At 35.0% G+C, this 23,666-nt stretch overlaps 2 protein-coding genes across 5 annotated transcripts; both read left to right on the top strand.

Annotated features, from left to right (window-relative positions):
• Positions 1–305: 305 nt before the first annotated feature.
• Positions 306–3,737, top strand: LOC114377582 (GTP-binding protein BRASSINAZOLE INSENSITIVE PALE GREEN 2, chloroplastic). Its single transcript, XM_028336167.1, has 4 exons — positions 306–405; positions 798–2,090; positions 2,241–2,408; positions 2,978–3,737. Exons 2-4 carry the CDS (start codon positions 864–866, stop codon positions 3,359–3,361), a joined length of 1,779 nt encoding a protein of 592 aa, XP_028191968.1. The 5' UTR covers positions 306–405; positions 798–863; the 3' UTR covers positions 3,362–3,737.
• A 658-nt stretch (positions 3,738–4,395) lies between these two features.
• On the top strand, positions 4,396–23,412 carry LOC114373905 (MAP3K epsilon protein kinase 1-like). 4 transcript variants are annotated; one of them, XM_028331473.1, is made up of 25 exons: positions 4,396–4,534; positions 4,616–4,755; positions 5,699–5,833; positions 7,988–8,008; positions 8,657–8,730; positions 8,824–8,914; positions 9,007–9,090; positions 10,179–10,280; positions 11,103–11,234; positions 11,661–11,732; positions 12,712–12,815; positions 13,190–13,277; positions 13,441–13,833; positions 14,268–14,612; positions 14,699–14,746; positions 15,925–16,104; positions 16,215–16,298; positions 17,229–17,320; positions 17,414–17,497; positions 18,097–18,881; positions 19,490–19,878; positions 19,960–20,094; positions 20,491–20,897; positions 22,127–22,241; positions 22,946–23,412. In XM_028331473.1, the coding sequence occupies exons 2-25, from the start codon at positions 4,696–4,698 to the stop codon at positions 23,105–23,107; spliced, it is 4,182 nt and encodes a 1,393-aa protein (XP_028187274.1). In that variant the 5' UTR covers positions 4,396–4,534; positions 4,616–4,695; the 3' UTR covers positions 23,108–23,412. The 4 variants fall into 4 exon arrangements, with proteins under 4 accessions (XP_028187274.1, XP_028187276.1, XP_028187275.1 ...); XM_028331475.1 differs by having other exon boundaries at positions 14,271–14,612; positions 22,946–23,218; XM_028331474.1 differs by having other exon boundaries at positions 14,702–14,746; positions 22,946–23,218.
• Positions 23,413–23,666: the final 254 nt, after the last annotated feature.

The raw sequence follows: 23,666 nt of genomic DNA, 5'->3' as shown, positions 1-23,666 counted from the left end.
GAGAAGACATTACTTAATATTTCATGTCTGTTTGTCTAAGTTATCTTTAAGTAGAACTCACACTAATTGAATCAAGTAAGTGAGAGATAATTTTGGATTTTCATATAATGAATTAAAAAATAATCTAAATTAATTTATTTTTCAAACTCTAATTAATATCATAAATAGTTTAAACATGAGAAAAGAGGTTGGTGTAATTTGCTCTATTTTAATATATAGTCTCTCAATTTCATTTTATCTTCTTTTATTAATTATATTTTAAATTTTGAAATAAAGATGCATATATATACATTTTTGTAATTTTATTTTGATATTTACGTTTTTATCCCTGTTTGTTACTTATCGCTGTCTTGAAGTTCATTGCAGCGAGCGTCTTCTTCCGACTCCACTCCGAGGTTTGTTAAGGTACGCCCTTCCCTTGTGTTGTCCCTCTCCTTTACTGTAGTTATATATATACACTGTTTAGTTCAATATTGCTCTTTCTTTGTTTCTACTTTCTATCATCTCTTCTGTGAACGATAAAATAAAAAAGAAAGTGCACTATTACGTATTTTCAAAATTGGGATATTCAAATGATTTGGGAATCGCTATAGCGTTAGAAATTTGTTTGCACATGAAAAATGGTTGCGGTTGAATTTGTAGTGCGAGCCTGAGGTTGCGTGGTTGTTTTGCACACCAACTGTTTGATTAAATTAAATACTCGAGAGGGCTTGGAATTCTAATGCACTTCAAAATTATATTACCGTGGTTATTGCATTTACCATAGCTAATATGTTTAATTTGTTCTAATGTTGCAGCTGAAGACTAAGAGCGGTTTTGAACTCGCACGCGAGATTATTCATAGTAAACATTAATATTTAGAAATGCTTGTAGCTCGAAGCCTCTCCCCTTCAAAGCTTAAACCACTCTTTTATCTATCGATCCTTTGTGAATGCCAAAATCATTTCCACTCAAGCTTAATACCATACTCAAAACCTCATCTCCAAAACTTCCCAAAATTTTATCCTCAGCCATCAACTAATCTGTTTAGATTTTTCTCTTCACAGCCTGCAGATTCAACTGAGAAACAGAATTTGCCCCTCTCTCGTGAAGGTAATTACGATGAAGTCAATTCCCAATCTCTTCATGTTTGCCCTGGCTGTGGGGTTTATATGCAAGATTCCAACCCTAAGCACCCTGGTTATTTTATCAAACCCTCTGAGAAGGACTTGAGTTATAGATTGTATAACAATCTTGAACCCGTTGCTCAAGAGCCTGAGTTCTCTAACACTGTTAAAAGGGGAATTGTTATTGAACCAGAAAAGCTTGATGATGATGATGCAAACTTGATTAGGAAACCAGAGAAGCCAGTGGTGTGTGCGCGCTGTCATTCGTTGAGGCACTATGGGAAGGTGAAGGATCCTACCGTGGAAAACTTGCTACCTGATTTTGACTTTGATCACACGGTGGGTAGGAAGTTAGCATCAGCTAGTGGGACCCGGTCTGTGGTGCTGATGGTTGTGGATGTAGTGGATTTTGATGGGTCTTTTCCAAGGAAGGTTGCAAAGTTGGTTTCTAAGACAATTGAGGATCATTCTGCTGCATGGAAGCAGGGTAAGTCAGGGAATGTGCCTAGAGTGGTGCTTGTGGTGACGAAGATTGACTTGTTGCCTAGTTCATTGTCACCAACAAGGTTGGAGCATTGGATTAGGCAGAGAGCAAGAGAGGGTGGAATTAATAAGGTTTCTAGTTTGCACATGGTGAGTGCATTGAGGGATTGGGGGCTGAAGAATCTTGTGGATAATATAGTTGATTTGGCTGGACCTAGAGGGAATGTGTGGGCTGTTGGAGCACAGAATGCAGGAAAGAGTACTTTGATAAACTCTATAGGGAAATATGCTGGAGGGAAGATTACACATCTGACTGAAGCACCTGTGCCAGGGACTACACTAGGCATTGTTAGAGTGGAGGGTGTTTTTTCAAGTCAAGCAAAACTGTTTGATACACCCGGCCTTCTTCATCCTTACCAGATTACAACGAGGTTGATGAGGGAAGAGCAAAAGCTTGTTCATGTGGGCAAGGAATTGAAACCTAGGACTTACAGAATTAAGGTTAGTACATTGAAATTAATTTGTGCTACTAAGGTTTTTGTTAGTTAGTATATGTATGCTGATTTGCACTGCAGTGTAATTGCTTATTTTCATCTTTTGTGTATTGTTAAAACCTGATTTACTTCATTCTTTTGCCAATTATTGTGGTAGGCTGGTCATTCAATTCACATAGCTGGTCTAGTGAGATTAGATATTGAAGAAACTCCCTTGGATTCTATTTACGTCACAGTGTGGGCATCTCCTTATCTTCCACTACATATGGGTAAAATAGAAAATGCATGTAAAATGTTCCAAGATCATTTTGGGTGCCAGTTACAGGTAATCTCTTTGCTCATTTTGATTAACTACTTATTCTGCAACTGCTAGTCCATAAAGCTTATAGCTGATTGTGAAGTGTCTTCTGAAAGAATTATTTGGGTTAGTGACCTACAAATAGTAGATTTGTCTTTTAATTGTTACAAATTGTATTATTATATTTTTTTTTTAGTTTGGTCTTGAGGTGATATCCAAACTAAAAAAAAAGCGGGTACCAACAGCTGTTGAAATATCCTTGAAATATGTTAATCTTGTTTAATTAATCCAGTCAAAGGATTTAGTAACATGTTCTCTTTAGTTTTTCACCCCTTACATGGATTGGCAGTGCTCTTCAAACATTTAGTGGAATTATTTTCAGAAAATAATTACCTATAAACTTAAGTAAGACTTAGGTATGGAGATGCTGTAATATGCTTAAGGTGAAGTTTTTATACCCATGCAAAATGTATCTAGACCTCTATGTTATTATAGGGAAAAGACGCAAGTTGTTCTTTTGATTCATAATAATTCTTAATCGAGTATTACACAAGTTTCTTCTTGTATAACACCAGTCTGAATTGTTCTTTGTGTAGCCACCAATTGGAGAAAAACGAGTACAAGAACTGGGGAATTGGGTGAGAAGGGAATTCCATGTCAGTGGGAACAGTTGGGAGTCAAGTTCAGTAGACATTGCTGTTGCTGGCCTCGGTTGGTTTGCCTTTGGACTTAAAGGAGATGCAGTGTTAGGAGTTTGGACTTATGAAGGAGTTGATGCTGTTCTTCGCAATGCTTTAATACCCTATAGATCAAATACTTTTGAAATTGCAGGGTTTACTGTGTCCAAGATTGTATCCCAGTCTGACCAAGCTTTAAACAAGTCAAAGCAACGAAATGACAAAAAGGCAAAGGGAATTGACTCAAAAGCGCCAACCAGTTTTGTAGAATCACCACTTTTGACTTCTGGTGGAGACATCTAATATTGGTGTCAATTTATGAGAAAGAAACAATTTACTTTTCTATACAATACAAGAGAGGATTCAAGAATCTAAACATACAATGTGAAGTTTATCATTATCTTAAGTTCAAGCAAGGGGAGGGCTGAGACTGGGAGGTGATGTACAATGATGAGGAAGGAGGATCAAATGTGGCATAAGATTGCTTGCCATGAAGTGTATTCCTTTTTTTTTATCCTTTGAATTTAATAGTTTTATGTTGCGTTTCCTGCTCTGTATTATTCCATATTAGAATTGGTTCAATGTTTTGGTCTTTCCGGGTTACTTTAACGAGCCAAAAAAGTTTGTAATTCAAATCGGTCTTGCCCGAGAATTCTAATTTTATTTTTATTTTTTGAAATTTCTTTGAATCATAGATGTATATTTTTTCTTTTTTTTGGTACATAATCATTTATGATTATATTCATTCATATAATTGACCAAGAAGAAGAAATATTTGGTTGGTGACTGGTGTTAACGGGGGTGATGACAGGCCTAATTCGACTTTTGAATCCGATTGACCAGACACCATCCTAACTTGGATTTTTTAAGTTAGGTTAATTTTTTCTTAAGTTAGATTAAAATATGTTTTTTTTTCCGATAAAATATCACAAGTTCATTTAGGATAAATTTTTTTGTTTGTTTTTTATCTTTGTAAGATTAAAATGTGTGATTTTTTGTCTATATCTATAAAAATTTTTATATTTGTAGTATATAATCTTTTCTCTTTATAAAATTACATATAATATATTTTTTAAGGACAATTTTACTTATCATAATAATAGTAATTGGATAAAAAAGATAAAAACTTTATTTTTCTCAAAGTAAATTATGTTTTTGGTTCTAAAACTTTTCAAGATTTTAATCCTTCCTGTTTTCAAACTTTTTTTTCGTCTAGTATTTTACTTATTTTCATTCAAATTTATCGATAACTACTTGCTGTGATATTAATATTTTATTTTCTTAATATGATTTTTGAAAAAGCAAAGGAAAAAGAAAGAAAAGTTGAGAAACGTAAGAGGTCCTTACATAGCATTGCCAGCCATGAGTGAGAGAGAGAGACAGAGGAGATAATAAGAATTTGGACATTCCATTTTGACCATTGTTCACAACAAATCAAGCATCCACCGTGACCCAACTCTTTTCTCTTTCCTTAACGTACATACATTTTCTTTTCTTTTCTTTTACATTTATTTATAAATTTATATTTTCTAGTTGTTAACTAATTTAATTGATTAGCCCAATCGGAGCGTCCCCTTCTCCGGCGATTCTATGTTCTCTTTCTAGGGTTTTCTTTCTCCGATCGCCGCTCCACAGAGATGTCGCGCCAGACGACGTCGTCTGCTTTCACTAAATCGAAGACCCTCGACAATAAATATGTACGCCATTTTCCTCTTCACTCTCCTCCTTCGATCTCAATGTTTTCTCGTAATGCTGCTGTGAATGTATTGGATATTCAAAAAAATAAAATTAAGAGTCATAATTCGAATTCTGTATGATATTTACGTTTACGGCGGATACTATATAGAACTAAAGGAGACTCCCGTTTCAGTTACATTCAATTCAACGATTGACCAAAAGAGAATTCAAAAAATAACATTTAGATCACCCAAATTCCAATATTTCTATGAAATAATAGTTAAATCTAACGAATTTATCTGTTTTTTCAACTCCGTGTTATTGCTCTGAGACTCTTGAATATAGCACTGAAGATCAATTAGTGGAAGCTTTTTAGCTTTAGGTTCGTGTTGTTGTGAATCAATGAAGTTAAAGGAGCTTGGGTGATTGTTTTGCTTTATGCTTAGTGTGAAAAGATGTGTAAGTATACTATGAAATGACCTTAGTGTAGGGAAGGCTACTACTATAGTTGTTGAAATCGGAGATTGAGATTACTGTGGATATTATTAACATTAGTAATTTTGCAAGGTGATGGTTTGGTAGTTGGTAGTTGCACTGGGTTGGGCTGGAGGGAGTGTTAGGGTGCAGGGGTAATGTTGAACTGTGTGTGATGCATTGAAATGAAAATAGTGGCGGGGTTGCGAAAATGAGGTCGAAGGAATGCTTAGATGTTGGTTTTGAAGGTAATTTTGACATGACCCAGAGGTAGGGATGCTGAATTGGATGGTTTTAGTTGCTTAATGTTTTCTGATCTAGAGATTGGACCGAATGATTTTAATTTTTTATTTATAGTTGAATTTCATTTGCAAATATTTGGCGTTTCTGTGTTGTTTTTATTCTTTAAATTGTATATGGAATTGGATCACTGAATAGCTTGATTTTTTAATGGCTGATTGCTTTGTTTGTATGTGAGATTTGGAGCAGATGCTGGGAGATGAGATTGGAAAAGGAGCTTATGGTCGAGTTTACAAAGGTTTGGACCTGGAGAATGGAGATTTTGTTGCCATTAAACAAGTTTCTTTGGAGAATATTGCTCAGGAGGATCTCAACATTATCATGGTATATAATGTGTAACATTTTTTTTTTCAGTTTTAACTTTTATGTTTGCTATTCTATAAATGGGAAAGCTTAGAGACTTAGGTACTGGGTGTGAATATGGGTGTGGGATACGGTATTTTAAATTTAAAACAAATCTTAAGTACAGGTATGACAGAGTGTGTGTGTAAAATTTTTACGCATTAAGCATTGGCAATGGGCAATGGCAAATCTAATAGCAAAAGGCATGTGTGTATATATAAACCTAATAGCATTCATAGAGAACGTTGCTGGTCTGCTCTGAAAGAGGATAATACCTGGCTGTTGCTGGTCTAGTAGTCTGTGACACAAGGATGCTGAGGAGCAAACACAAGTGGCCTGGTGCAGATCGGAAACAGACCACCAGAGTAGACAAGGAGACACTGTCCCTGATGCAAATGCTGTTGCAGCTGCAGATAGAGAGGAGAATGCAAGTTTCACTACCTCATCGTTGGCAGCCACAATTGTTTTCCTTTCAAAGAGGATATGGGGAAGTAAACTGAAGAAGGCACAGATGAATTACAGAACGAGATGTAGGAAGAAGGAGACAAGTGATGACCCAAGGCAAAAGAAGCCCTAGGATGCTGCAAAATAATGTTTAATCGAAGCTGCACTTAGCTGTACTTGAGCCATACCCAAACTTGACACAAATTTTTAATTATCAAGTATGTACCGATACATACCCAGTGCGGTCCTCTACCTGGTGCAAGTATGCCTCCATTTTTGGAGTACCCATGCTTCAAAGCTGATGTCCTGATAGCCCCTTTAGGATGAAGTTGATTTTGGTCTAGTTGAAAATGAGAGTGATAATCCAGGGTTTCCAGTGTTGGGGTGGTAGGTTGAGAGATTACCTTCTCTTCAACTTGCTCTTATTTTGAAAAAAAATGTGTGGCTGTAGGAATTAAAATGTGATTACTAGGACGTTTCACGCCCAACTTTTTAGTTCTTGGAATTGAATTTTATTAATGTGTTTTAACTGTCTGACTATGCTAGTTACTGAAGGACAATTTTTTTTAGTTAGGATTTTCTGTGGAAATTAGGGTTATTTTATTGAGTAAGAATAAGGTTTTACTTGGGATTTTGGGGATTATTACTTTTGTATGTTATTCTAACCACCCACCATCTTAGCTTTAGCATTTGAAAGGATATTGTTGCTTAGTGGTTGCTCAATGGGGGCTGCAAATAGCCTTTCTTGTACTCTATTCTTTTAGTGTTTTGATGAGATGTATTTGGAGTTTTGCCCACATCATAATTGCACAGAGTTCCAAGGAATATTGGCTAGTTGGTCTTTTTATGGACTGTAGTACTCATGTTGTTTCTTCAGTTTCTAGGCCATTGTCAATATAAATTCCATATTAGCTTTATTTTTAACATTATTATTGTTATTGTTGTTGTTGTTATTATTATTATATCCTTGCTAAAAGAAGAAATTCATTAAGCTGAAAAAAAAATACTAGGAATGATTCTCCTTAACAAATACAGGAGATATTTAATTATAGAGAAAAAGCATCAATAAAGCAAAGCTGTTCAGTCCCTCTGCATCTTTGTTAAGGAAATGCTTTAAAAATAGAAGCCATTTGCCTAATCATATCACAAATTCCTGTACAATTTGGAGGGTAGGGACTAGGGATGTTCAGTATCAATTTTTGTAAAACTGTTCATTGCATGGATAAGCTAATACCTGTGGACGTCTATGATCTGAGCTGCCCACCTAAACCAGCAGCTATGGATAAAATGTTTAGTCATACATATATTATTCTGTAACCTGATACACCAGATAGTAGCATACATTGTATGCCACTATAAAAAAATTTCCTCTTCAATTCTGCCAAAATCACTAAAGCTAGGCAACAAAAAATAGTGCACAGTCATCATTTGGTTCATGGGTCATTCTACTTATATGACTGACCTTCTCTTAGACCACTTTTTTGTGTGTAACATTTTCTAGCACACTTGAATTACCAACATTTGTTTGCAGCTAATAAAATAACTACAAAGTCAATACCAGTTTTTGTCTAACTCTTGATGTCTTTATATTGTTGCTTTAATTATTGATATTTCATTATCTCCATTTACTAATTTGGGTGCTTCTTTGCCTGTGATTATACTGTCATTTGATGGATGCCTCGATGTTTTCAGCAAGAGATTGATTTGTTGAAGGTACTTCTATTCCTCAATGTTGGAATTGCATTTTGTATTACATTATCAATTGAATTTTTATTTTGATCAATAGCTGTCATGGTATTATCTGCTTCATTTCTTCCAAGTATATATTGTGCATGTAAGCTTTAGGCAATGATATTAACTACATGCTACAGCTGTTCTTGCATTAAATATACCCGTAAACTAATAAGACTTGGAATGGACCCAATGGAACATGGTCTCCTTGCCTGAGCTGGGAAAATATTGATAATATGTTTGATTTCATCTCTTATACATGCTCAAGACATGTTCTTGAACATGAATAAAGGCAAAAACTTTGTGAAAACCTTGTTTGGGGAATCACAAAGTTCTCCAACAGGCAAAGTTGGAGAATGGGAAACCATAGATAACAGAGGCAAAGTTGGATTTTTGCACCTGTATAGATTGTAGTGGCCATGATGGCTTTGATAGCAGGCTGAGAGGACTTCAACATGACCTTAGGTGGAGGTGGCACAACATGATTGACTACTATGCTAAATTTCTATGTTTGCTGATGCTGTAATAATGAATAATTTATTGGCCTAATCTTTGGGTGCTGAGCACATGTGGAATTTGTTTAGTGATATTATATGATGCCATGTTTCTGAAATTATTATTATTTTGCAGAATTTGAACCACAAAAACATTGTAAAGTATCTTGGATCTTCAAAGACAAAAAGTCACCTGCACATAGTTCTTGAGTAAGTGGGCTCTACTCTTTCACAGCATAAGGAAATTTAATCATAGCATCATTTGAAGGGTATTTAGTTTCATGTTTTTTTGCAATATCACAGGTATGTGGAGAATGGCTCACTTGCAAATATTATCAAGCCAAATAAATTTGGACCTTTTCCAGAATCATTGGTGGCAGTATATATTGCCCAGGTTTGTGGGTGTAAGACTATTCATTGAGGTTTTTCCAGGATTTGATTTTTTTATATTTTATTTTATACTAAATGTATTATATTATGAGATAGGTGTTGGAAGGTTTGGTTTATCTACACGAACAGGGTGTTATCCATCGGGATATTAAGGGTGCAAACATATTGACAACTAAAGAGGCAAGTCTTCTATTTTTTTGTTCTCATTATATAATAGGGCTTTGTGTTTTGGCAATTATTCTTGTTGTGTATATGCACAATGATTTCATCACTATGCTATCAAGCAATCTGTATGCCGAGGAATTTTCTTATGATTTTTTTTTTTGAACGGCCAAAGATAATATTATATATATGATAAGAATAGTACCAGAAGTACTACAAGGAAACAAAGGAGATAGTATCTCCTAAAACACAAGAACATAACCAGCAAATAACAATGCCCTACCCTACAAATCACACACTAGGTAAAAGACAAAGACATAGTTGAGGACCATTGGTGAAAAGGAACATTGAAGTCCTTTTCCCACCCCCTCAGCCATGACCAAGTGAGAAAGATTGCATTATCCACCAATTTTCTTATGATATAATCTTTCCTTTTATTTTGGACTTAATTAATTGTATCTGGATGTATTGTCATTAGTAATTAGTAATAAAAAAATAACTGCTGCCATGTTGATCACCTAAGTAATTTTTTAGAGTAATTATATTTTGCATCATCATTTGTTTTTCTGCTTCATGATCTACCACATTGTTTTGTCTCCGTTTTTCTCTCCCTTTGTTTTGTCTTTGTTGAGGATTCTTTTGTATCCCACCACCTTTTTGAGATTTAGCTTCTCTAAAGTGAGGAATTATAGCCATTGATTGAATAATTAGTGATTGAGGTTGAATCAACTCCATAGTTTGTTATACATGTGCATGCATTAATCACAATCTCAATTGTTTATTTTTCATTCAATAGCTATAACTTCTCTTTTGTTCCCTCCAAAGTGAATTCTTCACTTTAGATGAGCCAAGTACAACCTTTTGAACTTCCATCTCTAATAAAATTTCTTCTTTTATAACAATCCCCCCCCCCCCCCAAGGTCTGCTTTATATTTTGTATTACAGTATCACACCATGGGTTTCCTTTAACATCGCTCTTGATCTTGTCATATTTTTTTTAATGTTCTAGTTGGTTATATTGCTTTGTTTTTTCTTGGTTTAAATCTAGAAAATTTGCTTTTTTTTTTCTTACTAAATACTAATTACATTTTAACTTCTGCTTTCAGGGTCTTGTCAAACTTGCTGATTTTGGCGTTGCTACAAAATTAACAGAGGCTGATGTTAACACTCATTCAGTTGTTGGAACACCTTACTGGATGGCCCCAGAGGTATTAATTGTGTGATGTTCTTTTGCTAAATCATTTGCTTAGAACTTTTAATAGGTTCCTTGTTCAAATTGTGTTCTAACACCTGAATATAAAGAGTTTGGATTACTTTGTTGTATTTTTGAGCCACTTTCGTTTGCTATTTACTTTGTGTATTTTCTAGGAGGACCATTTCTCCCAGATCTACTGTCCCTTCCATCATTCTTATAATGTATTTTATTTTAACAAGAAAAATAGTTTATTTGTTGAGCTGAGAACTTTGCTGGCACTTTAGCGAACCTAATAAAGTTGATTGGGAATTAAAGTGACTTTGGTGGGAATCCATGAGATGGAACCAGATGGTTGGCCCCATTACACCTTCTCCAGCATCACATTTTGCCCAATTTTGTGAGGGTTTTGTTGCAGGGCAAAACCAATCTCATCGATATGGATGGTGGGTAGCATTGACTAGCTCCATATGGCAGCATAGGAACCAATTGGTATTCGAGGGCAATCACTTTCAACCTTCTAAAGTGATGGACGATGCTTTATTCCTCAAATGGTCATGGTTAAAGACCAGAGAGAAAAACTTTAGTATTTCTTTCAATCAATGGTCTTCTAACCTTGTGGAATATTTTAGTTAATATGGGCTGGGTATATTTATCCTATGTAATGGGATTAATGTTGGGTATTTGTTTATGTTGGAAGGCAACACACTAAGTGTCTTGTATTCATGTATACTTCACCAGTACCCCTGGTACTGCTATGATTCATATTAATAATATATATATTTTTTGCCTTCCAAAAAAAAGGGTGCTCACTGATAATTTTGGTTTAATTTTTCAGGTTATAGAAATGGCTGGGGTTTGTGCAGCTTCTGACATTTGGAGTGTTGGCTGTACGGTTATTGAACTTCTTACATGTGTACCTCCTTATTATGATTTGCAGCCTATGCCAGCTCTTTTCCGTATTGTCCAGGTTTGCTTATGTGCTATCATTTATTGTTTTTTCAATATATGAAGTTTCCTTGGACCTAAGTTTCTGTTGGTTGCAATAAAATATTTATTTTCCTTATTATTACTTTATTAGCCTTTGATAAGATAATTTACTTGATCCAAAATTGTTAGATCAAGATAAGATTACTTCAATTTTTAGATAGCATCTTACTTGAATATATATATATATATATATATATATATATATATATATATATATATGCTGTAAATCATTCACAGAATAATACAGATTTAACAGTTTCTTATAGCATTTTGTTAGATGATAGCATTTGCATGTGATTGTATGACAAATTAGTTCATAATTGGTGCATTTTATGTTCTCCTGTGTTCTTGATATGCTCAACTACACAAGTATGATTTGATTTATAACTCTTGAGTTTTCTCTCAGGATGAGCATCCGCCAATTCCAGATAGCCTTTCACCTGATATTACTGATTTTTTGCTTCAATGCTTTAAGAAGGTAAACTGGATCTTAACTATTGGTTGAAATATGTTTCTTATGTATATGTTGTTTTAACTTGGATGCTATTGTGATTATGTCTCACTTTTCTTTGTGCATTCGTTCCTTCTTTCTTGCTCCCTGTTCCTGTCTGTACCCACCTCCTAACACAAGTGAATTATTGCTGTCTATTTTACGATTCTTTCACTATATTGGTCTCCATATAGGACAAAAAAAAGTTGAGAGATGATATGTTATCGTTTAGTATTTTGTAGCATATAGTTTGTATTATTCATTGATTATAAAATGGTTAAGGACAGAACTGCCAATACAATATGGATCTATCCAACTGGAAACATGGTTTATTAGGCATAGCAAATTACAAAAACATCTCAGCCTTGTCCCACTAAATGGGGTTGATTACATGAATTATACATGGTTAGACAGTAGCATAGGTAATGTGTTTTATAATGTCTTATAAATGGAGATCATCTTTTTAGAATATATATTTTTAGCTTGATAAATGCTACTCCCTCCATTCCTTTTTATCTATCTTTTAAGGTTGTTTTGTAGAAACCAAGAAATACAATAAATTTTCTTGAGTATGATAAAATAGTTGTTGGGTTTTCTATTTTACCCCTTTTTCTTTCCACTCCGCAATGAATGCACATATAAATTAATTAAAGATTAGGTGACAAATAAGGGTACAATTGATAAAGGAGTAATTAATGTGATCTTGAACTTTGCAAATGACAAATAAATAGAAACAAATTTTCCAAAAATCCGACAATTAAAAAGGAACGGAGGTAGTACTACATTATCTGTTTGTATATTTGTTCTCAGGATTGGAGTGATGATATAATTGTTGTCTATGTAGTTTTATATCTCTACCATTGTAGGACAGGCAAGATGGATACTTGTGTTGATCCAGACTTGTATTTCTATCAAATGAAACTAGCAACTAAAACTTGTTTTATATGTCCATTTTGTTGCACGTCAGGATGCTAGACAAAGGCCTGATGCTAAAACTCTGTTGTCTCACCCCTGGATTCAAAACTGTAGACGTGTCCTGCAGTCTTCTCTTCGCCATAGTGGAACACTAAGGTAGATTGCATAAGATTTTATTTCCTTCTTCACCTTGCAGGACACTGACGAGGAGATCTGTGTATCATCCTTTTAAGCAATAATTATTATTATTGTTATTGTTGTGTGTGTGTGTGTGTGTGCTTATAGAAATCATAATAACTAATAAGGGAAGGAACCTATGCTTTTTTGTTTCTCTTTTTATTGTTGGCTTGGATAATGACAATTAGAATTTACCTCCTTATTCATCTGGTGTTTTTATGGGCAATCCTCCTTCCTTGATTTTTTATAGGGGTTTTTTTTTGGTTGTCTGAATTGTGTTCAAGTGTCATTTATTTTTAGCTCTATAATTGTTAGTTTTTTGTTTGAACAAAGAGTGCTACTACCTCTTGCAGAAATATTGAGGAAGATGATTCTGCAGATGCAGAAGTTTCTGGTGGCTATCATAAGAGTGCTTATGAAAACTCTTCTGTGGAGAAAGAGGTTAGTGTTGGTGGGAAGCTGCCAGAATATACTATTATATCTTTTCTACTTAAGTTAATAATTTTATGAATTGAAACTGATAACCATGAATGATAAATCTACATAGTGGGAGCAATTAGATTATATTCTTATCATGGTCTTAACTTTAGTTTGTATTTTGTAGGACTCTGCAAAAGAGCATACAACTATGGCTGCTGATGGCAGCAAAGCTCATGAAGACAATGCTGCAGATTCTAATTTTTCCAATGAACAAACAGAGAAAGCAGATGATGCTCCATCGGATCAGGTTCTTACTTTAGCCATTCATGAGAAGTCATTTCTACAAGCTGGTTCTAGCAAACTCACTTCTAACAGAGAAGTGGTTAATTCCGAGTCTACTGGCAATCATGAAATTTCTAATGCTAAAGACCTTCATGAAGTTGTGATGAATGGAGAAGGTGGATCTCCACAATCAAGAGGAATGGCTAGCAAGGTTGGAGGGAAAGACAGTTCTGTAAACAATGGCAACAAATCATTTGCTTTTGGGCCAAGAGGTCAAGATAATGGTCCCCTTAAGGTATTTCATATTATTATTGGTTGTTTGAAACATTTTTGGAGCAATTACTTGGTTGCTATTTTTTTTATCGTAGATTTCATGTATTATATGGGAGGCAACCCTCACCCTATGAGCTAGCTTTTGGGGTTGAGTTAGGCCCAAACCCATATTCTAAGAGACAGACTTCCATTTCTGTTTTGTACTTTTGTTACATTTGAAAATTTGGGTTTGGAGTTATATGTGAGCAGGGTGCCACATAAATTAGAAAATCATTAAGTGCTATTGAACAGTATTTATAAGAGTTCTCAGTACATGAGAAGAGGTCTAGTCAGCTAAGGTTTCTTAAAGCTTCCCTGTTTTGCTTTTAACAGTTGATGCTATAATTCATCAAGAGAATATGCCTTTTCTTTTTATTTTAAAGATGAAATCTCATACAATTGTCTAATTTCCATCAGAAGGCAATGAAGATGCCAATCACTGTGGAAGGAAATGAGCTGAGTAGATTTAGTGACCCGCCAGGAGATGCCTACTTGGATGATTTATTTCATCCATTGGATAAACAACCTGGGGAGGTTGTAGCAGAGGCGTCCACTTCTACATCCACTTCACATATGACTAAAGGTAATGCATCTGCAATTGATGGTGTGAAAAATGACTTGGCTAAAGAGTTGAGAGCTACAATTGCTCGAAAGCAATGGGAGAAGGAAAGTGAAATTGGACAGGCAAACAATGGCGGGAATCTTTTGCACCGAGTGATGATAGGCGTTCTAAAAGATGATGTGATTGATATAGATGGTTTGGTAGGTTGATCAGTTTGGATATTTAAGCCTTTTCTATTAAAATCCTGTGCCGCTATTCTTTTGACTCTTTATTGTCTCTCTTTTATCAGGTCTTCGACGAAAAACTTCCTGGAGAGAACCTTTTTCCTTTGCAGGTACCAAGGGTTTTTCTTTCCTCTGTATAACTTATTCCTCCCTCGCATAATGTGGTTTGTTCTATTCATTTTTTTGCCATCTCATATTTTTCTCTTGGTTTGCATGTTAGGATTGGGATGTTATTTTGTGTTGTGGTAGATTGTTGTTTGACATTAGCATAACTTTGTAGAATGTAAGGTAGAAAACATTCATTCTTCAAAATTGGCTCATGTTTGTAAACCTGGTATATTACATCTTTTGTATTGAAGTAATTTCTTGCATATACTCTTTGTTTTCCCTCTTCATTTCATATGAATTTCTGCTGTGCATAAACCATAAGTTTGATTTTCTACAGGGTCATTTTGTGAAACATAGTTACATTGACCATATATTTGGTGTATATCACCTACAAATATGGCTTCCATGATCCTATGGGTGGAAGAGGGCAGGGAAGACAATGGACTGGGGAGAGGGTGGGAAAATGAATTAAACTCAAATATTTGCACCAATTCTTTGATGTGCAGTGCATGCAGTTGATGTCCATTATTTTAATTCTTGTCATTAATCACTAGCTGATTTGCCTCTCAAGTAATTGTTCTTGAGCATTTCTCATTCAGGCTTCATAATGTTCTTTTCTCCACTAGTGTAATTTTCCTTGTGCGTGTTTGTGGTTTAGTGGGTTATGCATAATTCTGTGAAATAACTCAAGTTGCTTTTTTTGCCAGCCAAAATTTCATTTTGGCATCTTCTGTCAACTCCCAAATTCAAACAATTGAACTCCATAATTTATTTTATCATGATGCTTTGAAAATGTTCTTTAAAAAAAAATGTTCTAGTACATTGCCATTATGATTTCAAAAATGTTCTAACTTCTAAGAGCCACCGGTTTCTTCGATGTGTAACTTTTGTTGGATTTTATGGTGACATTATATCTGTTACCCTTCATTTTAGCCTCAGATGTTTAACAACCATCCTCTGCTTGTGAAAGTTGCTTCCCTGCTGATTTTTTTTATCTGCAAATGTCAGTTGTTAGTTTTTGTTAGTGAGAGGGATTCAAATCCACGACCTCTCCCATCCCCCTTCTCTCTTCAACCACCAAGCCAACCTTATAACTCCTCCCTGCTGAAAGTTTTTTGAAATTGGTTTACCGATGATTTGTATGTTTTGCATTTGTGATGTATTTACCACAATGTTGTAGGCTGTTGAGTTCAGCAAACTAGTGGGTTCATTAAAACCAGAGGAATCAGAAGACATGATTGTTTCTGCATGTCAGAAACTTATTGGTATATTTCACCAACGTCCAGAGCAGAAGATTGTTTTTGTTACCCAGCATGGCTTACTTCCTCTGACAGATTTGCTAGAAGTTCCTAAAACACGTGTATGTTGTTCTTCTTGGTACTTCATTTGATTTTTCATTACTGATAGGCATACTGATCATTTAGTAGCTTGGAAGAAGACATTTTAATTTAAATATAATTGTTATTTCAGATCATATGTTCTGTGCTCCAGCTTATAAATCAAATAGTTAAGGACAACACTGATTTTCAAGAAAATGCATGTCTTGTTGGATTGGTAAGTACTATGTATCTTTCATGCTCCTCTAATTTCCCTTTCTTTCCCTGATTAATTGGGTTGAATTCTATATTAAAATTTGTTTAATTGATGTTGGGAAGGCTCATTCAGTTAATTGTTGGTCTCACTGAGTACTATTACTAGAGAAATGCTAGGAACACACTTTTTTGAACACACTCTCTCTTATTGGTTGCAATTTGTTGAAAATGACAATTTTTTGGGTCTTCCATCATATTTAATGATTCTCTCACTAATTTTGTAGGTCCCACTGATTTTGTAGTTTTCAATAAATTTTAACTAATTAAAGAGTGTGTTTGAAGGAGTGTGTTACAGAGTGTTTCTAGCACTCCTCTTACTAACTAACATACCCCAGTGCCACAAAACGTCTGGGTTTGTGTTTGTTGAGAGGAGGCCAAGCCACGAGCATGACCAATTGACCACCCAACGCAAGGTAGGATGTGGTGTTGTTCAACACCCCAAGCCAACCATTGGTAGATAAAATTGTGGTACAATTCAATGCTGGTTCCACTGAGTATTATTACTTTTTTAAAACAATGAAGAATTTCACAAATATGCTAAAATCATAGTTTAGTGGATAAGAAATCAGCCAATTATGGGGGAAGCAATTTTGCTATTGCACTGTTGGATTAAAGGATTATTTAATATATTGTAGGATATTGAAACATTTGTCAGCACGGTGAACATGAGAAGAGAGATTGTTTTTGACAAGTTTGCACACAGAACAACTAAAGGAGTGAGAAGAAATATCTTTTAATTAAATGAGGCCAAACATTACAGTTTGGATGACCCAAGTTTTTATGCCATTTGGAATTTAGTAACAAAACACTGAAACATGAGCACCTTATTTGTATTGTTGAGCATTCTCAAACATCTTTGTTTGGATATATATAATGAAAAATTTAATGGCAGATTCCTGCAGTCACAAGCTTTGCAGTACCTGATCGTCCTCGAGAGATTCGGATGGAAGCAGCTTATTTTTTACAGCAGCTTTGTCAGTCAAGGTCTGGAATGTATCTTATTTGTTATTGTTATTTTTACCTGGATTCTGTATTTTGAAAATAAAGCATAGAATTGATTGTTATTACTTGATGCAGTTCTTTGACATTACAAATGTTTATAGCTTGCCGCGGAATACCTGTTTTAGTGGGATTTCTTGAAGCTGATTATGCCAAGTACAGGTTAGTTGTTGTTTGTGAATTGTGCTTAATACAGAAGTACTAACATTTTCACTAGATAGTTTGCAATGCAATGCCAATATTTGAACTTCTCTGGCCCTGTTCTACCTAAAAATTTCAGAACATTATAAACATGTGCTTTCACCCTGCTTGAGGCCTGAGGGCCTTTGTGTGAGGGTCTTTCTTACATGTAAAATCCATTCCCTGGCTTGTGCACCTAACAGCATAAGCCTTTTGGGTTCATCTGGTTCTTTCTTTTAATTCACTAAGCTGCAGATTCTGATTTGATGTCTTGGGTTTTTCATAGATCTTTTAAATAATATTTGCATCTCTATGATGGATTCCTTACTGTTAAGATGCCCCACATTCGCTAGGAATATGGCCATAATACTTCTTATATGACACAGAACCCTCTGCCCTTGAGTTATTTGGAAGTGAGTGAGGCCTGGAATGAATTCTAATACTGTGTATTGTGGTTCCTTTTGATATGAGTAAAAAGAATTTGTTTTAAAATTTGCTCCTTCTACCCTGTATGTACTTATGCTTCTACTTGTGTTCTCAAAATTTGTACAACAAAAGCTGACTACGAACCTCTGTCACAGGGAGATGGTTCATCTGGCTATTGATGGCATGTGGCAGGTATTTAAGCTTCAGCAGTCAACGCCTAGAAATGATTTTTGCCGGATAGCTGCTAAGAATGGAATACTTCTCAGGCTTATAAATACTCTTTATAGCTTAAATGAGTCAACTCGATTAGCTTCTAGCTCTGCTGGGGGTGGATTTTCAGTTGACGGTTCAGCTCAACGCCCACGATCTGGTATCTTGGATCCCAATCATCCTTATATCAATCAGAATGAGACAATGCTATCTTCAGTAGATCAGCAAGATCCCCCTAAAGTGAGACGTGCAGTACCTGATCATCACTTAGAACCTTCATCATCCAATCCCCGAAGATCAGATGCTAACTACCCTGTGGATGTTGATAGACCCCAATCAAGCAATGCAACAGCTGATGAGAAGAGTTTGAACCAAGCATCCAGAGAATCTTCAGCAGGTGCATTGAAAGAGCGAGAGAATATGGATCGTTGGAAAACTGATCCTTCTCAGCCACGTATTTCTAATAACAGGACATCAACTGATAGGCCACCAAAATCTACAGAACCATCATCAAATGGGTTATCAGTAACAGGAACTATGCACCAAGAGCAAGTTAGGCCTCTTCTTAGCTTGTTGGATAAAGAGCCCCCATCTGGACGCTTTTCTGGACAGCTTGAGTATATGCGTCAGTTTTCAGGATTAGAAAGACATGAAAGTGTACTCCCTTTGTTACATGCCACTGAAAAGAAAACAAATGGTGAACTAGACTTTTTAATGGCAGAATTTGCAGGTAATACATATTAACACACAAATAACAGAAATTTACATACTATAAACAATCATTAAAATTTAATTTAAACTTTTTATAATTGTTTTTATTTTTGTTATAGAAATTATGTTTCTTTTCAAATCTCTTAAAACCTGCCATCAGAAGATTCTTCAACCTTGCTGGGCATACTCATTCTCGTAATAGTTTATTTCTTCTTGTCTTATAAGCTAAGATGCGTTGGATTCCAAACTTATAGTGAAAGTGTTCAACAAGTTTGAATGCTTTGTTGCTTTTAGTTTTTCATAATTTTATTAATTGGACTAATTATATATTAGAATCTGGTACTTGAATATTTTCTCACAGGTAAGTTATTGTCAACTGTGAGGGTTCAGGTTATATATATTTAAAAGTTTTTTCATTCTTAGTTTCTAACTGCATGTTGAGTTCTAGTTCTTCCCTATATTATTCCTACAAATATTCTATAGTCAACATGGCTTCAAAGCAAAGCTGATTATAAAATCCCTGTTTTGTTCTGTTATTTTTATAACATTAACTTTTTTTCTATCTTTGTTTGGTTTGGTTGTCATTTGTGTTTCTTTATGAATGGCACAGTATTTGTGGTTGTGCAGATGTTTCTCAACGTGGAAGGGAAAATGGAAATCTTGACTCTAGTGCTAGAGTTTCTCATAAAGTCACTCCCAAGAAATTAGGAACTTTGGGTTCCAGTGAAGGAGCTGCTTCCACATCTGGGATTGCATCACAGACAGCTTCAGGTGTACTCTCTGGTTCAGGTGTTCTAAATGCTAGACCAGGTAGTGCTACTTCGTCTGGACTACTTTCCCACATGGTTTCATCGCTGAATGCAGAAGTTGCCAGAGAGTATCTGGAGAAAGTGGCAGATCTTCTTCTTGAGTTTGCACAGGCAGACACCACAGTGAAATCTTATATGTGTAGCCAAAGCTTGCTCAGTCGTCTTTTCCAGATGTTTAATAGGGTGGAGCCTCCTATTTTGTTGAAGGTGTGACAACATCTTTTGATAGTTTAGCTTATATCCTACTACTTTGGTTTCTGACCATTTATGTATTGGTATATATTCTAGATACTGAGGTGTATTAATCATCTGTCAACTGATCCAAATTGCTTAGAAAATCTTCAGCGTGCTGAAGCAATAAAATACTTGATACCAAATCTTGAACTGAAAGAAGGATCTCTTGTATCAGAGATACATCACGAGGTGTGTCTTGCTGGCCTTACTGTTATCAAAATTGAGTTATATAAAGAATACTTATATTTTTCATAATATTTTGCACCATGCTTTCTCAACTTTTGTTTGCATTAAGTTCAAATAAATTTAGCACTGGTCTTGTAGTAACTACAATGTTCTTTTACTATGAAGCATGAACAAAAAAAAAGTTGGTGTAGAAAGTACTGAGTCTAGCATGTTATGTAGTTACCTTATTATTAAATATATTGTGGGATTTTGGACAAACTTTTTCAATTTCATTTCACTGTTGCTTTTGATTTTCTAGATTTGTGTAATTGTCTGTAATTTTTGTTGTCCTTTCTTTGTCTTGCTTCGTCAGCCTTCTAAACCTGGCTTGAGTCTCATCTTAAATTTCATTTTCTATAGGTCTTGAACGCACTATTCAATTTATGCAAGATAAATAAGAGGAGACAAGAACAAGCAGCTGAAAATGGAATCATTCCCCATTTGATGCTATTCATCACATCAAATTCTCCCTTGAAACAGTATGCATTGCCTCTGCTATGTGACATGGCTCATGCATCTCGCAATTCAAGGGAGCAATTAAGGGCCCATGGCGGTTTGGATGTCTATTTGAACCTTCTTGAGGATGAGCTTTGGTCTGTGACAGCACTAGACTCTATTGCTGTTTGTTTAGCCCACGACAATGATAATAGGAAGGTTGAACAAGCACTGCTGAAAAAGGATGCAGTTCAGAAGCTTGTGAAGTTCTTCCAAGGCTGTCCAGAGCAGCATTTTGTACACATATTGGAGCCTTTCTTGAAAATCATCACGTATAGGATTCTAATTCCTTTCTCTTAATTTTTCCCATTTTTTAAGTATTTGGTTCTGTTTCCTTGAATGCTTTAACTATTTGATAAATTAGTCTTGCATGGATAGGACATAAACAAAGTGTTACTGCACCAAAGTCCCTTTTCCTCTTGTGAAGTGGAATAGTTGTAGGATGAACAAGTATTTCACCTATATTAGATGGATGGCAGAGAAAGAACTAGGGATTCTGCCAAAGTAGGCTCTGGGTTATATGCAGGGCCTGATATATTAGAAGCTAGATGAATTCTATACTTTGTAGCATGTAATTATATATGGGAAAAATGAGATATAATAGGACATTGGGAATGCTGCTTAGCTTCTTATCTTTCCTTTCATTGTTCCTCCCTTTTAGGCCATATAGTTAGATGGGAATTATAAGATAAAAGCATAATTGGTTCAAGGTCTGTGCCCCAGACATTCTATCAGATCGGCTGAATGGAAAGGCTGAGAGGCCAGAAAGTCCTAAGTAACTTGGTTACTGCCTTACTGGCCATCTTAAAGTGAAAATGAATTACTGTAATTATAGAGAGATGAAAGAGCAAAACCCTATAGGGTCACTTCTATAACTGGATAACCACCAATGAAAACCTTTACATTGGATAATTTGATGTTCTGATGATCCCTGCTTTATTGACTGCAACTTCGTTATTTATTATTGCTGCCATTACTGCACTAATAAGGAAAAGTTGAAATTTATGAATCAGAATTTTGGATACTGCCTTTGGATGCACAAGGAATAATGCTGATTTATTTTAGTTTACATTATAGAGTTCAATTGGCTTTAGTCTAGTCCAATGCCATTGTGCAACCAATGTAGCTGGCCTTACTTAGTGGAATAATACTTTTATTGTTATTGTTGTAGAGTTCCTCTGTCTAAGTGATGTTGAGGAGGGGTTAATTTCGGCTTGAGTTTTTTGTTTTTTCCTAGTCCACTTCCTCCTTTTTATAAAATATTCTTTTAAAGAAAGAGATTACAAGTGAGGAACATATCTTCCTAGGGAAAGAAAATTTTAGAAAACCAGATACGTTATAATGCCCTCTTGCCAGATATACCTGGACTTTTTTGTTATGTGATGTTTAGTGCTGCCTCAGTAATTAGAATATCATTTTGTACTTATATCCAAATGCTATTATTCTCAATTTCGTTTTGGCTGGAATTTTATTTAATTGGTGTCATCATATAATTATGCAGAAAATCTGCAAGGATCAATACCACATTGGCTGTTAATGGATTAACACCGCTGCTCATTGCAAGGCTAGATCATCAGGATGCTATAGCTCGTCTTAATTTACTCAGGCTAATAAAGGTACGGATGCATATATGATATTTGCTAATACTAGAAAATGAAAACTAAGATGAACAAACTGGCGTACAGGATTTTACCTGTGGAACTTCAAAAAATTTCTAAATATGATGTTCACACAAGTATGGCTTTACATACTTGAAAAAGTTTTAAATTTTTATTTCATCCAGAATTTCAGATAGTAATATAGTGATGCATACAATGATACAATAAGTATACTGGAGCTTCATTTGACAAATTGGTTTCTCTTCACATTCATTCAAATGTGAGAAAATGTCTCCTGTCTTTGAATTCTTGATATTTTTATCGTATAAAATTCAAAGGTGCAAATGTTTCATTTATAAATGTCGGGTAACAAAGGGCAAACACTTGTATCATTTGATCCTAATGGAAGATTTGTAGATAGAATAGTTAATCCTTCTCCAACATGTGGACATGTGGATAGTGTTAGAATTTGTTAGTCATGATTCATTATACACGTGGATAATTTCAAAGCACATTATCTCTAGTATTAATAATGTACTTAGTATAAATACTAAATACGTGGGCTGAGTAGACACAGTTTCATCCAAATCCTCTTATTAGATAGAATGGAACATTGTTGTCTCGATGTCATGTTGATGTGGCTCGGTATAAAGTATGTATGAATGCAACATGCAAGTTTGTGTTTGCCCCTACAGTGTAACTTTTTAAAATTGTTCTTGCAGGCCGTTTATGAGCATCACCCTCAGCCCAAGAAATTGATTGTGGAGAATGATCTACCTGAAAAACTTCAAAACTTGATAGGGGAACGGAGAGATGGACAAGTCTTGGTTAAACAGATGGCTACTTCATTACTTAAAGCACTACACATAAACACCGTTTTGTAAATTTAGATTTGAATGGTCATTTTCTTTTATGTATATTTATCGGTGTACATAACTTTGTCTTTTATTTGGTTTGCTTATTTTTATTTCCAGTTTGGTTGAGTGGGAAAAAAATAGCATAGGCTGGCGTATCTCGTTTTGATTCTTGGATAATATTTTAGCAGATGGCTAATTTTGACGGCTTCAATGGCCGAAATGTTTTTTTTTTGTCAACTATATATAGCTGTTTTAGTATGGATACGAGGTGAAAAATTCTTCATGTATTAGTTTAAAATCATCAATTTGTCAACTATATTTATCGGTGTCCATAGCTTTCCCCTTTATTTGTAAAATGATGTTAATGCATACAATTTCTCGTGTTTACGTATGAAGTAGCTTAATTTACATTTAAAAAAAATACTTATTTAAGTATTTTGAGAATGAAGCAGATGCAAAAGGTTTCGAAAAGGCATATTCATGTTAATTTAATTTTAAAGTAGATGCAACACGAATTGTTGAACAGTTATTTTATCAAATAGATTTATTTATTAAGTGGGTCTAGTTTGAGTAATGTTATTTTAAA

Source organism: Glycine soja, chromosome 11 (genome assembly GCF_004193775.1).
Source record: "Glycine soja cultivar W05 chromosome 11, ASM419377v2, whole genome shotgun sequence".
NCBI lineage: Eukaryota > Viridiplantae > Streptophyta > Magnoliopsida > Fabales > Fabaceae > Glycine > Glycine soja.
The sequence above is the reverse complement of the archived record's forward strand: the minus strand, read 5'-3'. Positions and strand labels throughout refer to the sequence as shown.